This window comes from Haliotis rufescens, unplaced genomic scaffold, assembly GCF_023055435.1.
Source record: "Haliotis rufescens isolate VD_foot unplaced genomic scaffold, xgHalRufe1.0.p SCAF_9, whole genome shotgun sequence".
In the NCBI taxonomy this organism is placed as follows: Eukaryota; Metazoa; Mollusca; class Gastropoda; order Lepetellida; family Haliotidae; genus Haliotis; species Haliotis rufescens.
In genome coordinates this window covers 18911154-18927701 of record NW_025964383.1, presented here as the reverse complement: position 1 = coordinate 18927701, position 16548 = coordinate 18911154, and the positions used below count along the sequence as shown (strand labels likewise).

At 46.0% G+C, this 16548-nt stretch overlaps 1 protein-coding gene across 4 annotated transcripts in view; it reads right to left on the bottom strand.

Moving 5' to 3' along the window:
* LOC124145972 overlaps nt 1-16548 on the bottom strand; it is a 53534-nt gene that overhangs the window by 22092 nt on the left and 14894 nt on the right. For 3 of the 4 annotated variants that reach the window (XM_048390528.1, XM_048390530.1, XM_048390527.1), the window contains exons 2-11: nt 14739-14851; nt 13470-13598; nt 11609-11726; nt 10831-10978; nt 9741-9804; nt 8511-8616; nt 7295-7383; nt 4490-4613; nt 2782-2913; nt 1184-1435 (exon numbers count right to left, since the gene is read on the bottom strand). In XM_048390528.1, the coding sequence (XP_048246485.1) occupies nt 1184-1435; nt 2782-2913; nt 4490-4613; nt 7295-7383; nt 8511-8616; nt 9741-9804; nt 10831-10978; nt 11609-11726; nt 13470-13598; nt 14739-14840 (1264 nt within the window). In that variant the 5' untranslated portion in view covers nt 14841-14851. Of the gene's footprint in view, nt 1-1183; nt 1436-2781; nt 2914-4489; nt 4614-7294; nt 7384-8510; nt 8617-9740; nt 9805-10830; nt 10979-11608; nt 11727-13469; nt 13599-14738; nt 14852-15584; nt 15940-16548 lie in introns of those variants that run through there. The other variant, XM_048390529.1, reaches the window with a different exon arrangement.

Genomic DNA, 16548 nt, shown 5'->3' with positions numbered 1-16548 from the left:
ACGCCGCACTCAGCAAAATTCTTTATGAGTGAGTGAGTGAGTTGGGTTTAACGCCGCTTTTAACAATATTCCAGTTATATCGCGGCGTGTCAGCTTGATGTGGGAGGAAAGCCCGAAGTGATGCAGGTCTCAGACGTTTACCACTTCGCTGAAACCCACGAGCACGGGTATGGTGCTGACAAACCTAGAAACATAATCGGGGCGAACCGGGATTCGAACCCACAATCAAAGGTTTCTGGCGTGCCCAAGGGCCGCAACTCTGCACAGAGAATCGCGGCGCCTTAAACCACTGTGCCACCCGTGCCCCCTCTACTCAACAGTGAAAATGACATGATGTTCATGTATCTAAAACTAAAAAAAATCGCAATTGTATGAGTGGGTGATTGTTTGAATGTGGTAGTGAGTATGCATCTGATCTTACATTCAACGACCGCTAAAAAAACATTTATTGAACACAGAATTACGTGATGACATATATGTGTATATATCTATTTACTGACCCATTGCCAACGTGATGAGGGTGGGAGAAAAGAGTACCCTCCCCTGAACAAAGTTAAAATGGAACTTTTTTCGCGATGCGTGTGTTTGGAAAGTTTAACACCGCACTCAACAATATTCAAGCTATATGACGGCGGTCTGGACCACACAATCCATTGATTGATATCCTTAGCCACACAATGGTATACGATGACATGCATCAACCAAGTCAGCGAGCCTGACCACCCGATCCCGTTAGTCGCCTCTAACGACAAGCATGGGTTGCTGAAGATCAATTCTAACCCGGCTGCAAGGAACTAAATATCTCGTGTGTTTGGAAGGTTTTTTGTTTGTTTAACGCAATTTTTCCAGCTATATGACGGCGGTCTGTAAATAATCGAGTCTGGACCAGACAATCCAGTGATTAATATCATGAGCATCGATGCACGCAATGGGGATCGATGACATGCATCAACCAAGTCAGCGAGCCTGACCACCCGATCCTGTTAGTCGCCTCTTACGACAAGCATAGTCGCCTTTTAAGACCTATTCTACCCCTCACGGGTCATCAAACATAGGAAGCTATATATATATATATATATCACAACCAAACCTTTAAACTGAAATGAGTATGGGTTGAGTTTTTAGAATATATATATAATTTGTTGCCTAGATACTTATTGACATTAATTGACAGTGTGCGTACCGGCCGGACAGTCCCCGCTGTCCGCCGCAAGAATAGCGTATCCCCCAGTCTGCCATGTTGTCACCTCGGAGGTGGAATACTTCAGACAAAATGTCAGGCCTGTCAGGTTTTCCCCCAAATGAAAACTGGCGCCAGGGCTTGTCAGCTCTACTCCTGGTTGATAGGTTCGATTTAAGAACTCGTTCGACGGACATCCGGCGGAAGTGCTCAGAACGCCATAGGATCCAGGCGGCCAATCGGGAACAGAGGCCACTGAAACAAAGGGGAGATAATCAATGAAGCAACAGTGTCCACAAAAGCAGTGTAATGCCGTGTTCATATTTGTAACTAATTAATGTCATTATTTTGACCACCAGTAGCTGCTGTGTCCAAGGTCATTCGTGTGTTCCTCGTTGGCCAGCTGACCATCAGCTGTTTCAAAAGACACACTTAACTCTTGGACACTCGGAGCGAACGTTCTGCAACCGCGGCCGACCCACTATTAAGGTCGGGGATCAAAGTAATGTCGTTTACGGGCCAACACATTTAGGATTTACTGTGTAATTTGTTTGTTGTTTGACGCCGCACTCAGCAATATTCCAGCTATATGGCGGCGGCCTGTAAGTAATCTAGGATGAAACAGTCATTCCAGTGATTGAAATCAGAGCATCGATCCACGCAATTGTGACATAATAAAATGCTTCAACAAAAGTCAGCGAGCCTGACCACACAATGCTAACCAGAATCTTCAAGTGTTGTACTGTACAAAATATTACTAAACCTTATACAAAGACGAGTGACAATGCATTGCAAGCTCATTGCTTTATGTATTCCACTACGATTAGTTTGGGAGCACAATGTCCTTTTAGACTTCTAACCTTGGGTGTTCTTTTCTTCATGGGGTTTCCAAATTGCCTAAGGCGTTGTAATTCGCTGTGCGGGGATAAAAAGCATGACCGCGGGTTCGAATCCCGGTTCACCCTGAGTATATTTCCAGGTGGGTCATACTCCTTCTCGTGGGTTTCACCAAAGTGGAAAACAGACGTCTGAGACCTGCATCACTTTGGGTTTTCCTCCCACATCAAGGTGACACGGTGATATAACTGAATACTGGATTAATTTTATAAATTACTCCCTCACTTATAATTTATTTAACGGTATTGGTGAAAACATTTGACTTTCTTCATTGCCATTGTATCTCTGGTCCTCATGGCCGGTTAAAATTATTTTAAGAACTAGCTGACATGATGTCATTGAAACTATTGGCGGCATGGTGTTTCAAACCTGCAGAGATTATTCAAAAGCTTTGTTTGTTTGTTTGTTGTTTACCGCCGCACTATTCAAACCATATGACGGCGTTCTATTAATAATCGAGTCTGGACCAGACTTTCCAGTGATTGACATCATGAGCATCGATCCACACAACTCGGATACGCTGACATGCATAAAAAAAGTCAGCGAGCCCGACCACCCGATCCCGTTAGTCGCCTCTTGCGACAAGCATGGGTTGGTGTAGATCAATTCTAGCCCGGATCTTCACGGGTCTCCCCGATTATTACTGATGGATTAGCCTGTTCGTGGGTTCTATAAGCTGAATTTGACAACTTGGGATGAAGTACCAGACTTGATGACAGTCCCACAGCCAGTCTGGGGGTCGAGCCCGGGGGGACACAGGCATTGGCACGCCCCCTCTACGTAGGACACAAAGCCGTCGTTGACACACTCAATGGCGAAGTCAGGACACATCCGGGCTGCAAAACAGAATGAGATGGTATTTTTTACGCGGTTTCAGCAATGTTTCAGCAAAATCAAGGCGAGTTCATCGAAAATAAGCTTCAAACATTATATCTGTGTGGGGATCGAATCCAGGGAGATCGAACGTCTGTACGCTCCCAAATGATTGTTTGTTTATTTGTTGTTTAACGCCACACTCCAGCTGTATTCCAACTAAATGACGGCTGTCTGTGAATAATCGAGTCTGGACCTGACAATCCAGTGATTGACATCATAAGCATTCGAGATACGATGACATGCATCAACCATGTCAGCGAGCATGACCACCCGATCCCGTTAGTCGCCTCTAACGACAAGTATAGTCGCCTTTTACGACAAGCATTTGGTTGCTGAAGACCTATTCTACCCAACTGACAAGCCGACGGAGGGTACCAAACAATATAAACGTTTTTTCGGTGATTTTAATTTTATCTGTGACAATTACATTTATCGGGGGACAACCATTGGACTTTCAGTATTTGCAACATCGCCTCCGTGGTGTAGTGGATAGAGCGTCTGCCTGGAGAGCGGAAGGTCGCGGGCTCGATAACCGGCAGCGTCATACAAAATGACGTTAAAAGATGGTGTTACCCTGTCTGACCTTCGGCACTAAGGGGCTAAAACAAGGAGTGGTCGGCTCGGAGTCAGTATACTGTCTGAGTTGGGTATTTATGTTAATCTGCTGCATGGTATCTCAGTGGGCTAGCGTTCTAAAATCGGCATTAGTACAAGTAGACACACACACACGTGCATGCACGTCGCTAAGTGCAATAATCTTGAACGCGACGTTAAACCCCGTTTCACCTCACCTTACCAGTATTTGCAAACCGAAGTACAAGCACAGGGCATATACAGACTCCCCGATATACTAACCAGGAGAGTACACTTAACACTCAACACTTAGTACACTTGTACCTTAACAGTTGTTCTCGACCTTGACGGAACACTTTGTTAACAGGGCACCTGCGAATACAGGACAGGGGTGAAGTATGTACCTTGACATATGTTCTCGACCTAGACGGAACACTTTGTTTACAGGACACCTGCAAATACAGGACAGGGGTGAAGAATGTACCTTGACATATGTTCTCGACCTTGACGGAACACTTTGTTTACAGGACACCCGCGTATACAGGACAGGAGTGAAGTATGTACCTTAACACTTGTTCTCGACCTTGACGGAACACTTTGTTAACAGGGCACCTGCGTATACAGGACAGGAGTGAAGTATGTACCTTGACATATGTTCTCGACCTTGACGGAACACTTTGTTAACAGGGCACCTGCGTATACAGGACATGAGTGAAGTATGTAACTTTCCATTAGTTCTCGACCTAGTCTGAACCCTTTGCTGAAGGGACACCCCACGATACAGGACAGGAGTAGGTATGTACCTTTACACTGGTTCCCGACCTTGACAGAACACTTTGCTAACAGGACACCCGCCTATACAGGTCATGAGTGAAGTATGTAACTTTCCATTAGTTCTCGACCTAGTCTGAACCCTTTGCTGAAGGGACACCCCCACGATACAGGACAGGAGTAGGTATGTACCTTTACACTGATTGGTGACGGATATCTCCTGCCAGTTGTAGAAGACATTATTCCGCATGTTCGTAAGCGACTCCAGGTCCTTGAACAGCACGGTCATTGAGGGCCACGGCCCTTGTTTAAATCCCTGGAAAACAGGACATCGCTATGAGGAAATAAATGTGTTTATATATGTAAGCGTTATATATGAAAGGTGAATGCTCGCCTGACAAATACACACAAGCCTTCAGTATCGCCCATCAGAATGCTTCGATTGATGGACCGCCTCCGTGGTCTAGTGGTAGAGAGTCCGCCCGGGGAGCGGAAGGTCCGGGGTTCGATCCCCGACCGCGTCATACCAAAAGACGTTAAAAGATGGTACTTGTTGTTACCCTGTCTGGCGCTCGGCATTAAGGGGCTAAAACAAGGACTGGTCGGCTCGGAGTCAGTATACTGTGTCTGAGTGGGGTATTCATGTTAAACTGCGGCATGGTATCTCGGTGAGCTAGCACTATAAATCGGCATCAGTCAGGACTAGAACAAGCAGCCACACACACACACACACACGTACATGCACGTCGCTATATAAGTGCAATAATCTTGGACGCGACGTTAAACCCCATTTCACCTCATCACCTCGATTGATGCATACTTTGTTATTGAAAAGACTTGCATTTGGATTTACGGTGGGCAGTGCTTCACTGGGTGGTCTTACGTATACATAAGGTAAACGCCCAAAACGTTCAAATACGGTTTATACTTACATACTCGTACCGGCTACCGCCGATACATGCGTGAATAATGCTGCGTTGATACTAGCATCCGGGTGCATTACTTTTCCCATCTTCCCGAGGCAAGGGAACTGACTATAAAAGTCCACTTTCCACCCTTGCCGAACTAGGCTGGAATTATGGAGTTATGTTTTGACTGTCTATGCATAGTCCAATCAAAATGTCACAACGAAAGTGACATCCGGTTCGTAAACTGCCGTGCAGATTTCGGTCGATTGCAGGTTTCGCAAAAAAACATGTGTATCGGCGTCAACAGATATTTTCCAAATCTTTTCATGTTTAAATAAAGGTGCTCACGTGATTTGAAGTTTTCTCAAAATATAGATCTTGATTATCGATCAGATCGTCTTGACTAGGCGCCGCCATTTTGTTTGAAGCAAATGCAAGTGATATGAGAGGTGGAATCTGACTGGTCAATAGGTCATTGAAGGAAAAAAAACTCCACTGGAAGTTCTACGTTCGAGCCTGGAAATTCCAACAGAGTTCGGTAAGGGTTGAAACTTGGAGTGTACAGTCAGTGCCTCGGGAAGATGAATTTTTCCAAGATATACTCTTCCAAAACAGAAACGCAATACGGATACTTTTGGCCATAAAAGCAAAATTAGCGGACCAAGAGGTGCAAAATGAAGAGGTTTAATGTGTTATAGTGTCAGTGACAAATTTCCCGGATCAAAATGATCACATCAAGGACATGCATACCATTAGTCGGGAAACACGTTAGATTCGAAAAAAACGCAGCCAGTGCATTAACTAAAGGGCCATGGTGCTGCACGTACTTCACGTGCATCAGCACTATGAACGGTATTAAAGAGCAGGGTTTTTGATTGCCTGGCATCTGCGTCAATCGAACAGTGACAGTTCAACAACATGCCAAGATAAACAGAAGTGCAAAGAAACAACGTCATCGGCCGCTTGCAGGCAGGGGAATCCCGATCAGCTGTAGCCAGGGTTCTCAATGTAGCCCCCCAGCACCATCACAAGGTTATGGGATCGGTTTCAACAGCATGGGTCAACACGTGATCGGCCAAGGTGGGGACGACCAAAAGTAGCCACACCCGCCCAAGGTCGCTACATTCGACCACAGCCACCTCAACCGCATCCCAAATACCCGGACTGCGCAGAATCTCCGACCAGACCGTACGAAACCGTTTAAGAGCAGCAGGTCTATGAGCAAGACGTCCTGTTCGACACGTCACATTGACTCGACAACATCGTCAACAACGACTGCACTAGTGTCGTCAACACAGGGTATGGCCTCAACTGCGAAGGAGAGAGGTCTGGTTCAGCGACGAATTTAGATTTCTCCTCCGTCGAGGGGATGGAAGAGCCCGGGTCTACAGACGTCTGGGAGAACGTTACGCCGCAAACTGCGTACAGGAAGTGGACAGGTTTGATGGGGGGAGCGTTATATCCAGGTCAATCTTACGGCTTCTACCACACGTTCCCCTAAGTGCAGCCAATGGCAACGGTGTATTTAGGCATGACAACGCTCGACCGCATACATCACGGATCACAAGAGCCTGTCTACACAACAACAACGTTGATGTTCTCCCCTTGCCCTCCAGATCACCGGATTTGAACCCGATAGAGCACCTGTGGGATGAATTGGATAGACGGCTACTCCGACGTCAACCACAACCCAAGACGTTGCAGCAGTTGGCTTTTTCGTTACAGGCCGAGTGGGCTACATTCCCTAGGATGTGATTCGCCTACTCGTCTCTTCCATTGGAAGGAGGTGTAAGGCCGCTTTCGATTCCAACGGAGGACATACGCGTTATTGATGGTAGCTGACCTTCACCTTGGACTTTTCCTATGTACCGATAACTGAGATGACTAGAATCACCAAGTGTTCTCTCCACAACAATTTGGCTCAATACCTTGTACGGTTCCTCGTATAAATGTATTGTCCTACCTCACACAAATCTGGCTTTGCGTTTCTTTTTTTTAAGAGTATATTTACAATCGAGTCCAGAAAAACGAGTAGATTTGTACATTCGTGTTCAGTGTACCGCCTAGATACAGTCGACTAGATACTTACGCCGAGAGCATAGTGCATGATGCTGGTCAGGTCAAACCGGAAGAACATGGTTGTTTCTTGGTATTCTTCCATGAAGATCGCCCAGTTATCTGAAACAAGACAGCTCACGTGTCATTCTCGGCGTTTATTGTCCGAGTGGTCTAAATCGCTGTACCTAGTTGCGTGTCTCGGTAAGAAACCTTTGATCGTGGGTTCGAATACCGGTTCGTTGTATTTCTAGGTTTATCAGCACCATACTCTGCTCCTGGGTTTCACCGAAGTGGTAAACGTCTGAGACCTGCATCACTTCTGCCTTTCTTCCAACGGTAAGCTGACACGGCGTGATATTACTGGAATACTGTTCAAAGCGGCGTTAAACCCAACTCACTCACTCACTGTAGTGCTTAAGTCATGCTCATTATACCTTTATCGGCGTTTACCAAATACATGGCCACCACGATAACTCGAACTCTGATAACACGGAATATATAACTTCAGACAAGATTTGTAGATTTGCTGGTTTTGTCTGGCAAATTTATTTTTCCGAAAAATCGATGTTCTGTCTGTCATACTATGGAATTCTAGAAGGGACATTGTCGCGTTGTCGCATTGTCGTCAAAATTAACTAAAGCGACACAATGCTGCGATGCCAGAACGCGACATTTTGGTCCATAGTCCAATTGTCGCATTTTCGCGCTTTCAATATTCTTTCTTATTTTTTCAAAGGGCGACAATACGACAAAGCGACAACTCCAGGATTCCATATAATGAAGAAAAAGAGAATAACCTTACCATACATATTGCTACGTGATATATTTCATACATAAAATGTTTCATGTTACATATCAGCACTCTGCTTATCTCGAATTCCGGTAGATTTCATAAGTTGATGATGATCCTAACGACTTCGGTGGGGTAGCCTAGTGGTTAAAGCGTTCGCTCGTCACGCCGAGGACCCGGGTTCGATTCCCAACATGGGTACAATGTGTGAAGCCAATTTCAGGTGTCCCCCGCCGTGACATTGTTGGAATATTGCTAAAAGCGGCGTAAAACCATCCTCACTCACTCGAGTTATTGGGACCATCGAGTTTGAGGTAGACAGTCTTGCGCAGACCGCCGTCATATACGTGGGGTATTGCTAAGTATACACGGTTGGGTATTTATTTCTTCATCCACCCCCCACCCCCCCACCCCACCACCCCCTTACCCCTGAATATTTCTTCATCCCCCGACTTACCTAGCTTAATGTTATTCCAGTTGATTCTGATGAAGCCGTGTCTCGCAGGACTGACGTGGTCGTGGAACACACCAAAGGCGTGGGACAGCTCATGGACACACGCACCCTGGAGAAAGAAATGTAACTGTCCACGTGCAAAAAACTAAGGGAAAGCTTTTGATTTAAAAAAAATAAAAATACTGTCAAATACGTTCACGAAATGCCATGTTGACACAATCATACACAAAAGGAAACCAACAAGCAATGGTTTTATGCGGGTATACGTGTAGTGGTTTGAGCCTGCAGTGTTTTGGCGACTGTTTTCACCTGATAACGTTTTGATAACACTTGTAAATGTTTAGTAAAGTCCAGGTTTCAAGTTGAGTCTTCAGGTGGCACGGGTGGCCCACTCGTCTAAGGCGCTGTGATTCGCTGTGCAGAGTTGTGTCCCTTGGGCACGCCAGAAACCTATGATTGTGGGTTGGAATCCCGGTTCGCCCCGACTATGTTTCTAGGTTTGTCAGCACCATACCCGTGCTCGTTGGTTTCACCGAAGTGGAAAACGTTTGAGACCTGCATCACTTTGGGCTTAACTCCCACATTAAGCTGACAGGCCGTGCTATTACTGGCATAATGTTAAAAGCGGCGTTAAACCCAACTCACTCACTATAATCTCTGACAGAAACTCTGAAAGATATGTACACAGTAGAACCTTCATACGTATGATACGTACACAGCACCACTCTTAAACGTGCATTACATGTGCGATTCTAACACAGTTTGATGCTGATACGTATAAAGTTTATCTTGATAAGTATACCGTAGAACTGTTGTGCGTATGTTACGTACACCGCAGAACACTGATACGCGCAAGATGCCCCATAGTATTACGTACACTGCGGCACTCGCATACGAATTATGTTTCTAGGTTTGTCAGCACCAACCGTGCTCGTGGGTTTCACTGAAGTGGTAAACGTCTGGGACCTGCATCACTTCGGGCTTTCGTCCCACATTAAGCTGACACGCCGTGATATAACTGGATTACTGTTAAAAGCGGCGTCAAACCCAACTCACTCACTCACTCTGGTACGACGATAGGAAAGATCCAATCTGATACGTGTGGTACGTACATCGAACCACTCTGATACGTATGAGACGTACATCGAACCTCTTACGTACACATCGGCACTCTGATACGAATGACCAAATCTGATACGTATGGTACGTACATCGAACCACTCCAATACGTACCCGGCTGCAGCAGCTTAGTCTTTGGCCATTAGGGTTGTGGACGTTACCCAGTAGCGACCAACACCTGCAAAAACAGTACAAGCATCATCGCAACATACTTCATCTAAACCCTTCATCACAGGTGACACTCTATCTAATACTAACATTCCTAACATCGTTTAAAGTGAGTAAGTGAGTGAGTTGGGTTTTACGCCGCTTTAAGCAATTTTCAAGCTATATATCGGCGGAGGACACCAGAAATGGGCTTCACACATTGTACCCATGTGGGAAATCGAAACCGATTTGGGGGTTTGACTAACGAACGCTTTAACCACTAGGCTACCCGACCGACTTTTGACTCGCCAAGAAGTTAAATAACACTCGATTTTTAGTATTTCATTGTAAAAACTGCAGTGTGGCATTGCGTCAATATATTGTGCCAGGATCTGCTGTCATTCCTAGTCTTATGGTTTTGTCTGCCTAGTCTTATGGTTTTGTCTGCCTAGTCTTATGGTTTTGTCTGCCTAGTCTTATGGTTTTGTCTGCCTAGTCTTATGGTTTTGTCTGCCTAGTCTCATGGTTTTGTCTGCCTAGTCTCATGGTTTTGTCTGCCTAGTCTCATGGTTTTGTCTGCCTAGTCTTACGGTTTTGTCTGCCTAGTCTTATGGTTTTGTCTGCCTTGTCTCATGGTTTTGACTGCCTAGTCTTATGGTTTTGTCTGCCTAGTCTTATGGTTTGTCTGGCATATGTTGTAATATGTACCTCGTAAAACTATGATGGAATTTTCCAGAATGTCCACTTATCCGAAAATCAGGCACTGTTGACCATCTGATAATAAACTAGACTTCCTCATAACAAAAGGCACCCATTGAAATGTTGAAATGACTCTGGAGTGCAAACAAACGAAACCTGTCGGTGCAGGTTACCCCAATTATTTTGTGAAAGGGATTACTTTTCTGTGTCAACACTTTATGAATTGAACGTGTGGATACACATATCATCTTCCCGAGGCAAGGGCGTTACCTGACTATAAAAACCCAGTTTACTGGACTTTCAAAGTCAGCTAACGCATTTGCCTCGGAAAAATGTACATAGATCTATGGGGACCTACCCTTGTTTCTTGATCAAGCGCACGTGGCTTTCACTCGAGAGATTATACTCATATCGCGTCACGTTCTCCACCCAGGGTACAAAGCGCACGCACGTGAACCGCTCGTGACGTTTCATGGCTGTTCGTGTCTCGTGTTCCTCATCAGGTGCTGAAAAAAAGTGACTAAATGTGCCTTACACGCACAGAAAAAATATTTTGATTCCCAAAACCAAATTGCCAAATAAATACTTGTCCTTTGAAGTACGAGGAAATCCCGTTTTGAGGGTTAATGTCAAAACACTTAATGTCTACGCCGTTACTTGATAGTTGGCAATGACGTCATTGACAGAGATTAATAGTTCTTGTCTAAAAGAGATGGGATTCTTGAAAAGTAAAACCTATAAGATAGATATGACATACTTTAAACCCATCTCTCTCTCTCTCTCTCTCTCTCTCTCTCTCTCTCTCTCTCTCTCTCTCTCTCTCTCTCTCTGGCACAGTATAAGTGTTGGGGAGATATTCCCAACCGACTGGTCTCTCTCTCTCTTTCTCTCTCTCTCTCTCTCTCTCTCTCTCTCTCTCTCTCTCTCTCTCTGTATTACTGTTGGGGAGATATTCCCAACCGACTGGTCTCTCTCTCTCTCTCTCTCTCTCTCTCTCTCTCTCTCTCTCTCTCTCTCTCTCTCTCTCTCTCTCTCTCCCTCTCTCTCTGGCACAGTCAGGCTGGTTAGCTTTCTTATTAATATAGTTGTTGTTGCTGTTGTTGTTGTTGTTGTTTAATGATTATTAAATGACTTACGCACATCGGCGTCGAACCTGTAGGGGAGATAGGCGCCCTCCCAGTACAGCCACTTCTGAGACGTGATAGCTCTCTTGTGTCGCCTCTTCTCCCTCTCGTCACGCTTGTGCTCCAGGATCTGCGTTCATGTTCACAAGGTGTATATCATCAGAATCCATGACAAAAATATGAAGTTATACAAACTGTGCTTATCAACAGAGAATTCACACGCCCTCGGTGTCATCGAACAGCTGCCAGCTGACTGTGCGACATCAACCCAGGTGATTATCCGTAGGGCATCACGTGAGGCTTTATGATCAGGTAAAATTATGTAACCAGGTATTAAACGAAAACAAACCCAGCATGAAACCAACCATTCACACGTACAGGTTTGTCCTACTCAACGGCCCATTGATAATGCAACCATTAAAGTACATGCATCCGTGCACCCGTTCGGGTATTCATACACTCTCCTAAAAGTCCATTGTCCCCTTTTCACTATCCTCCTATTACCTCTATCATCCAACCCCCTCTACAATCTCCCCACCCCTACCTGCAGCCTACCCCCACCTTCACCATCACCTCGCCCCCACCCTAAGCCCCTACACAGAGCGTACGTGTGCCTGTCACCTTGATCCCTTGGTCCCACGTCTCGAGGGGTGGTCGGGTAGCCTAGTGGTTAAAGCGTTCACTCGTCACGCCAAAGACCCGGGTTCGATTCCCGACATGGGTACAATGTGTGAAGCCCATTTCTGGTGTCCCCCGCCGCGATATTGAGGGAATATTGCTAAAAGCGGCGTAAAACCATACTCCCTGACTCACCCCCCACGTTTTGGATACTAAGCGGGCCTTCCGTGGTGTCATGTTTTACACTGGGGTACACAGCCTACCACATTCACAAACAACCCCACCACTCGGCCCACCACCCCACCTCAGTTCCTACCCTCACCCCTCACACATCTTACGGCCCATGCTGGTGTAATATCTTCAATGACACAGCCTATCACCCACCCCCGTCCCTACCCTCACCCCTCACACATCTAACGGCCCATGCTGGTGTAATAGCTTCAATGACACAGCCTATCACCCCACCTCCATTCCTACCCTCACCCCTCACACATCTAACGGCCCATGCTGGTGTAACAGCTTTAGTGGCACAGCCTATCACCCACCCCCGTCCCTACCCTCACCCCTCACACATCTAACGGCCCATGCTGGTGTAATAGCTTTAATGACACAGCCTATCACCCACCCCCGTCCCTACCCTCACCCCTCACACATCTAACGGCCCATGCTGGTGTAATAGCTTTAATGACACAACCTATCACCCACCCCCGTTCCTACCCTCACCCCTCACACATCTGACGGCCCATGCTGGTGTAATAGCTTCAATGACACAGCCTATCACCCACCCCCGTCCCTACCCCCCCCCCCCCCCCCCCCCCCCCACACACACACACACTAAACGTTCCACAGTGGTGTAATGGCTTTAGTGGTTACTGCGTTCGCTTGTCACGCCGAAGATCCGGGTTCGATTCCCGACATGGGTACAATGTGTGACGCCCATTTATGGTGTCCCCCGCCGTGATATTGCTGGAATATTGCTAAAAGCGACGTAAAACCATACTCACTCATTCTCTCCTACCCTCACCCCTCACACACTGAAAGGCCCATGGGGGTTGGTGCAATGGCTCTGGTTCTTGAGATATCGCCTACCACCCCACCTCCGTTCCTACCCTCACCCCTCTCACACCACACGTCCCGTAGTGGAACGAAGAATGACTTCAGTAGTACAGCCTAGCACCGCCACCCCCTTCCCACTCCACCTCCACCAACACCACCGCTCACACACTAAACATACCACAGTGGTATAATAGCCTACCTGATCCATCTGAGGACGACCAATGGCGAGTTCCTTAATCTCCGTGCCGTACAGAGCCTCTGCTATCTGCAGTCCGCTCCGCTCGCCCTCCTCCACACTGCCATATACCGGCAAGGGGTACCCGGTAGTCTGCGAATAGAAAGACTTGAGGTTTGTCTTTGAATCATCTGGTTATTACTGTATTCACGATACATGTTACCATAAATGTCATTGGACACCAAATCACAATAACCATCTCTGATTGAAACAGCTGCTTTGACAGCTGCACCAACGCGGAAGTTGAAATTTATAGACAAGAACCTCATTCCGAAATGGCATATACAATTATAATTACAAAATGCAGATGCGTGCTCAATAAAATGCTCAAAACATTTATGTTGATGTATTTTCTACAGAACGACAGTAACTTCAAGTGTTTTCTGAGTCTGTAACATTATAAGGGCTATCTTTCCGAGGCAAGGGAGTCAACTGACTATAGAAGTCAAGTTCCAACCCTTGCCGAACTAGTCTGGATTGTTGGAGTCATAGTTTGGCTGGACTAACGAGTCCAATCAAAATCGCGTAACAAAATCGACATGCCGTGCAGAGTTCGGTCGATTTCAGGATTTGCAAATTATATGCACCGTCAACTTGGCGTCAACAGATATTTTCCAAATCTTTTCTTGTTTGATATCAAGGTGATCACGTGATTTGATGCACATCGTGAAGTAAGACCCCTTATTTCACAATATAGATCTTGATTATCGATCAGATCGTCTTGACTGGGCGCCGCCATTTTGTTTGAAGCAAATTATGTAAGTGATATGAGAGGTGGAATCTGATTGGTCACTAGAAGGGACATGGAAGGGGCGTAACTATTAATAGCCACTGGTGGCGTTACGATCGAGCCTAGAAATCTTCAGCCTAGTTCGGCAAGGGTGGAAACTGGACTTTTATAGTAGTCAGTTAACTCCCTTGCCTAGTGAAGATGTGTATGGGCCAGTTGTACCACTAGAGAACTAGAACGAAGCTAGACCCTGTTCATCAAAGCTTTCTGTGACACAGATTTATATGACAGTAAACTTGATAATAACTTTTGTACATTAGACGAAATAGCATTATAACCAGTTGGGTGACAGACGGACCTGATTGATATGATATAAGACTAAACCCACATCAATGATGAGGTCTGAACACTGCTCTAAAGTCGAAGCGTTATTAGCACCGTGTGAAACAGAACCCCGGAGAAAGAGGAAATAACAATGCGCGTATTATTGAGGTATTACTCACCCCGTTATAGCACTGAGCACTCTGCTGCTCGTAGTGTAACGTGTGTCCTTTGCATGAGGTCGCCGAGAACAGAACGACGACGATGAGAACATTGAACGTCATCTTCCAAATTCCTGAAAAGTATGCAACTTATATAAAATACGATAATGAATTATTATGATCAACAGGAAAATGGTATCGAGTGTAGCCTTGTAATCAAATCTACGAGCAGCATTTGATAACAGGGCAAATTTAAGATATATCAATATGATCTTTTGATGATGATGAGGAGGATGGAGTGGTGATGACGTAGTAGTGGTGATGATGAAGATGATGATGATGATGATGATGGTGATGGCGAGGAGGATGAGGAGAGTGGTGTGATGATGATAGAATGGTGATGATGATGATGATGATGATGATGATGATGATGAAGATGATGATGATTATGTTGAGGAGGATGAGGAGGAGGAGGGTAGAGTGGAGTAGTGTAGTGATGACAAAGTAGTGATGATGGAGTGGTGATGATTGAATGGTGGTGGTGATGATGATGGTGAGGAGGAGGAGGAGGAGGAAGAGGAGGAGGGTAGAGTGATGATGATGATGATGATGATGATGATGATGATGATCACGACACAACACAACACGATACAACATACTTCCATGCTGGTGTCAACACAACCGAGCGATTAGTACGTTTCTTCGACCCAACGAATCCAGAAACACAACATACACCACGACACAACACGACAAAACACGACACAACACGATACGACACAACAAGCTACAACAAACTTCCCTGTTGGTGTCAACACAACGCAGCAACTAGGAACAGGTAGTGTCAACACTATCCGTGAAGTAACGTACCCCCTGTCTCCTTATACCGACATTACATCCAATCAGTCCAACACTTCAGTCCCGTGTGTCGAACGTATTAGATCCCATGTGTCGAACAGTTTAAATCCCGTATGCCAAACACGTTTTCATCCCGTGTGTCGAACACGTCTGACTTAAGAAGCTGTACGAGTTTGGAGGCCACATGAACGTCTGTCATGCTCCAATTCACTGTCGAATATACAGCTGACCTCATGTTGTACTTTGGTCGTGATGGCGGAAACAGAAGGATGTGACACTTGTACTTCCGCCATCAACGTGACAAGCCCGCTACATCACACCACTCTCCGGGTTTCAGTGTGGTATATCTGATGCCATACGTCCACACATATTTGAAATTGACCGTGCGTTCGATTAGTCGGTATCGACTTCATGTGTGTTACCATCTGTCGCCTAGTCTGCTGATTCTAACACTCAGTACATCACGACCGCCTCTATGGTCTAGTGGTAGAGCGTCCGTCCGGAGAGCGGAAGGTCCGGGGTTCGATCCCCGCCCGCGTCATACCAAAAGACATTAAAAGATGGTACTTGTTGTTACCCTTTCTGGCGCTCGGCATTAAGGGGCTCAAACAAGGACTGGTCGGCTCGGAGTCGGTATACTGTGTCTGAGTGTCTGAGTGGGGAATAATCTTGGACGCGACGTTAAACCCCTACCCAAGTTGATCGCGATAAGCAATGTGATATTAATAGGACAAAGTGTGTGGGATCGTGACAAGACAAACTATATCTGCATCTTTTATATAGCGAAACCCTGGCTAACCGGACCGGACCGTTCCTGGCGAAATCGTCCGGATTACGAGTTTTGCTGGATTAGCAACTTTCCCGATTAACTAAGTAATCTCATCATTTCAACGCTGTAATGTAAGGAGAGGTGAAATGGAGTTAAACGTGTGCGTGCGGGCGTTCGTGCGTGCGTGCGTGCGTGTGCGTGTGTGTG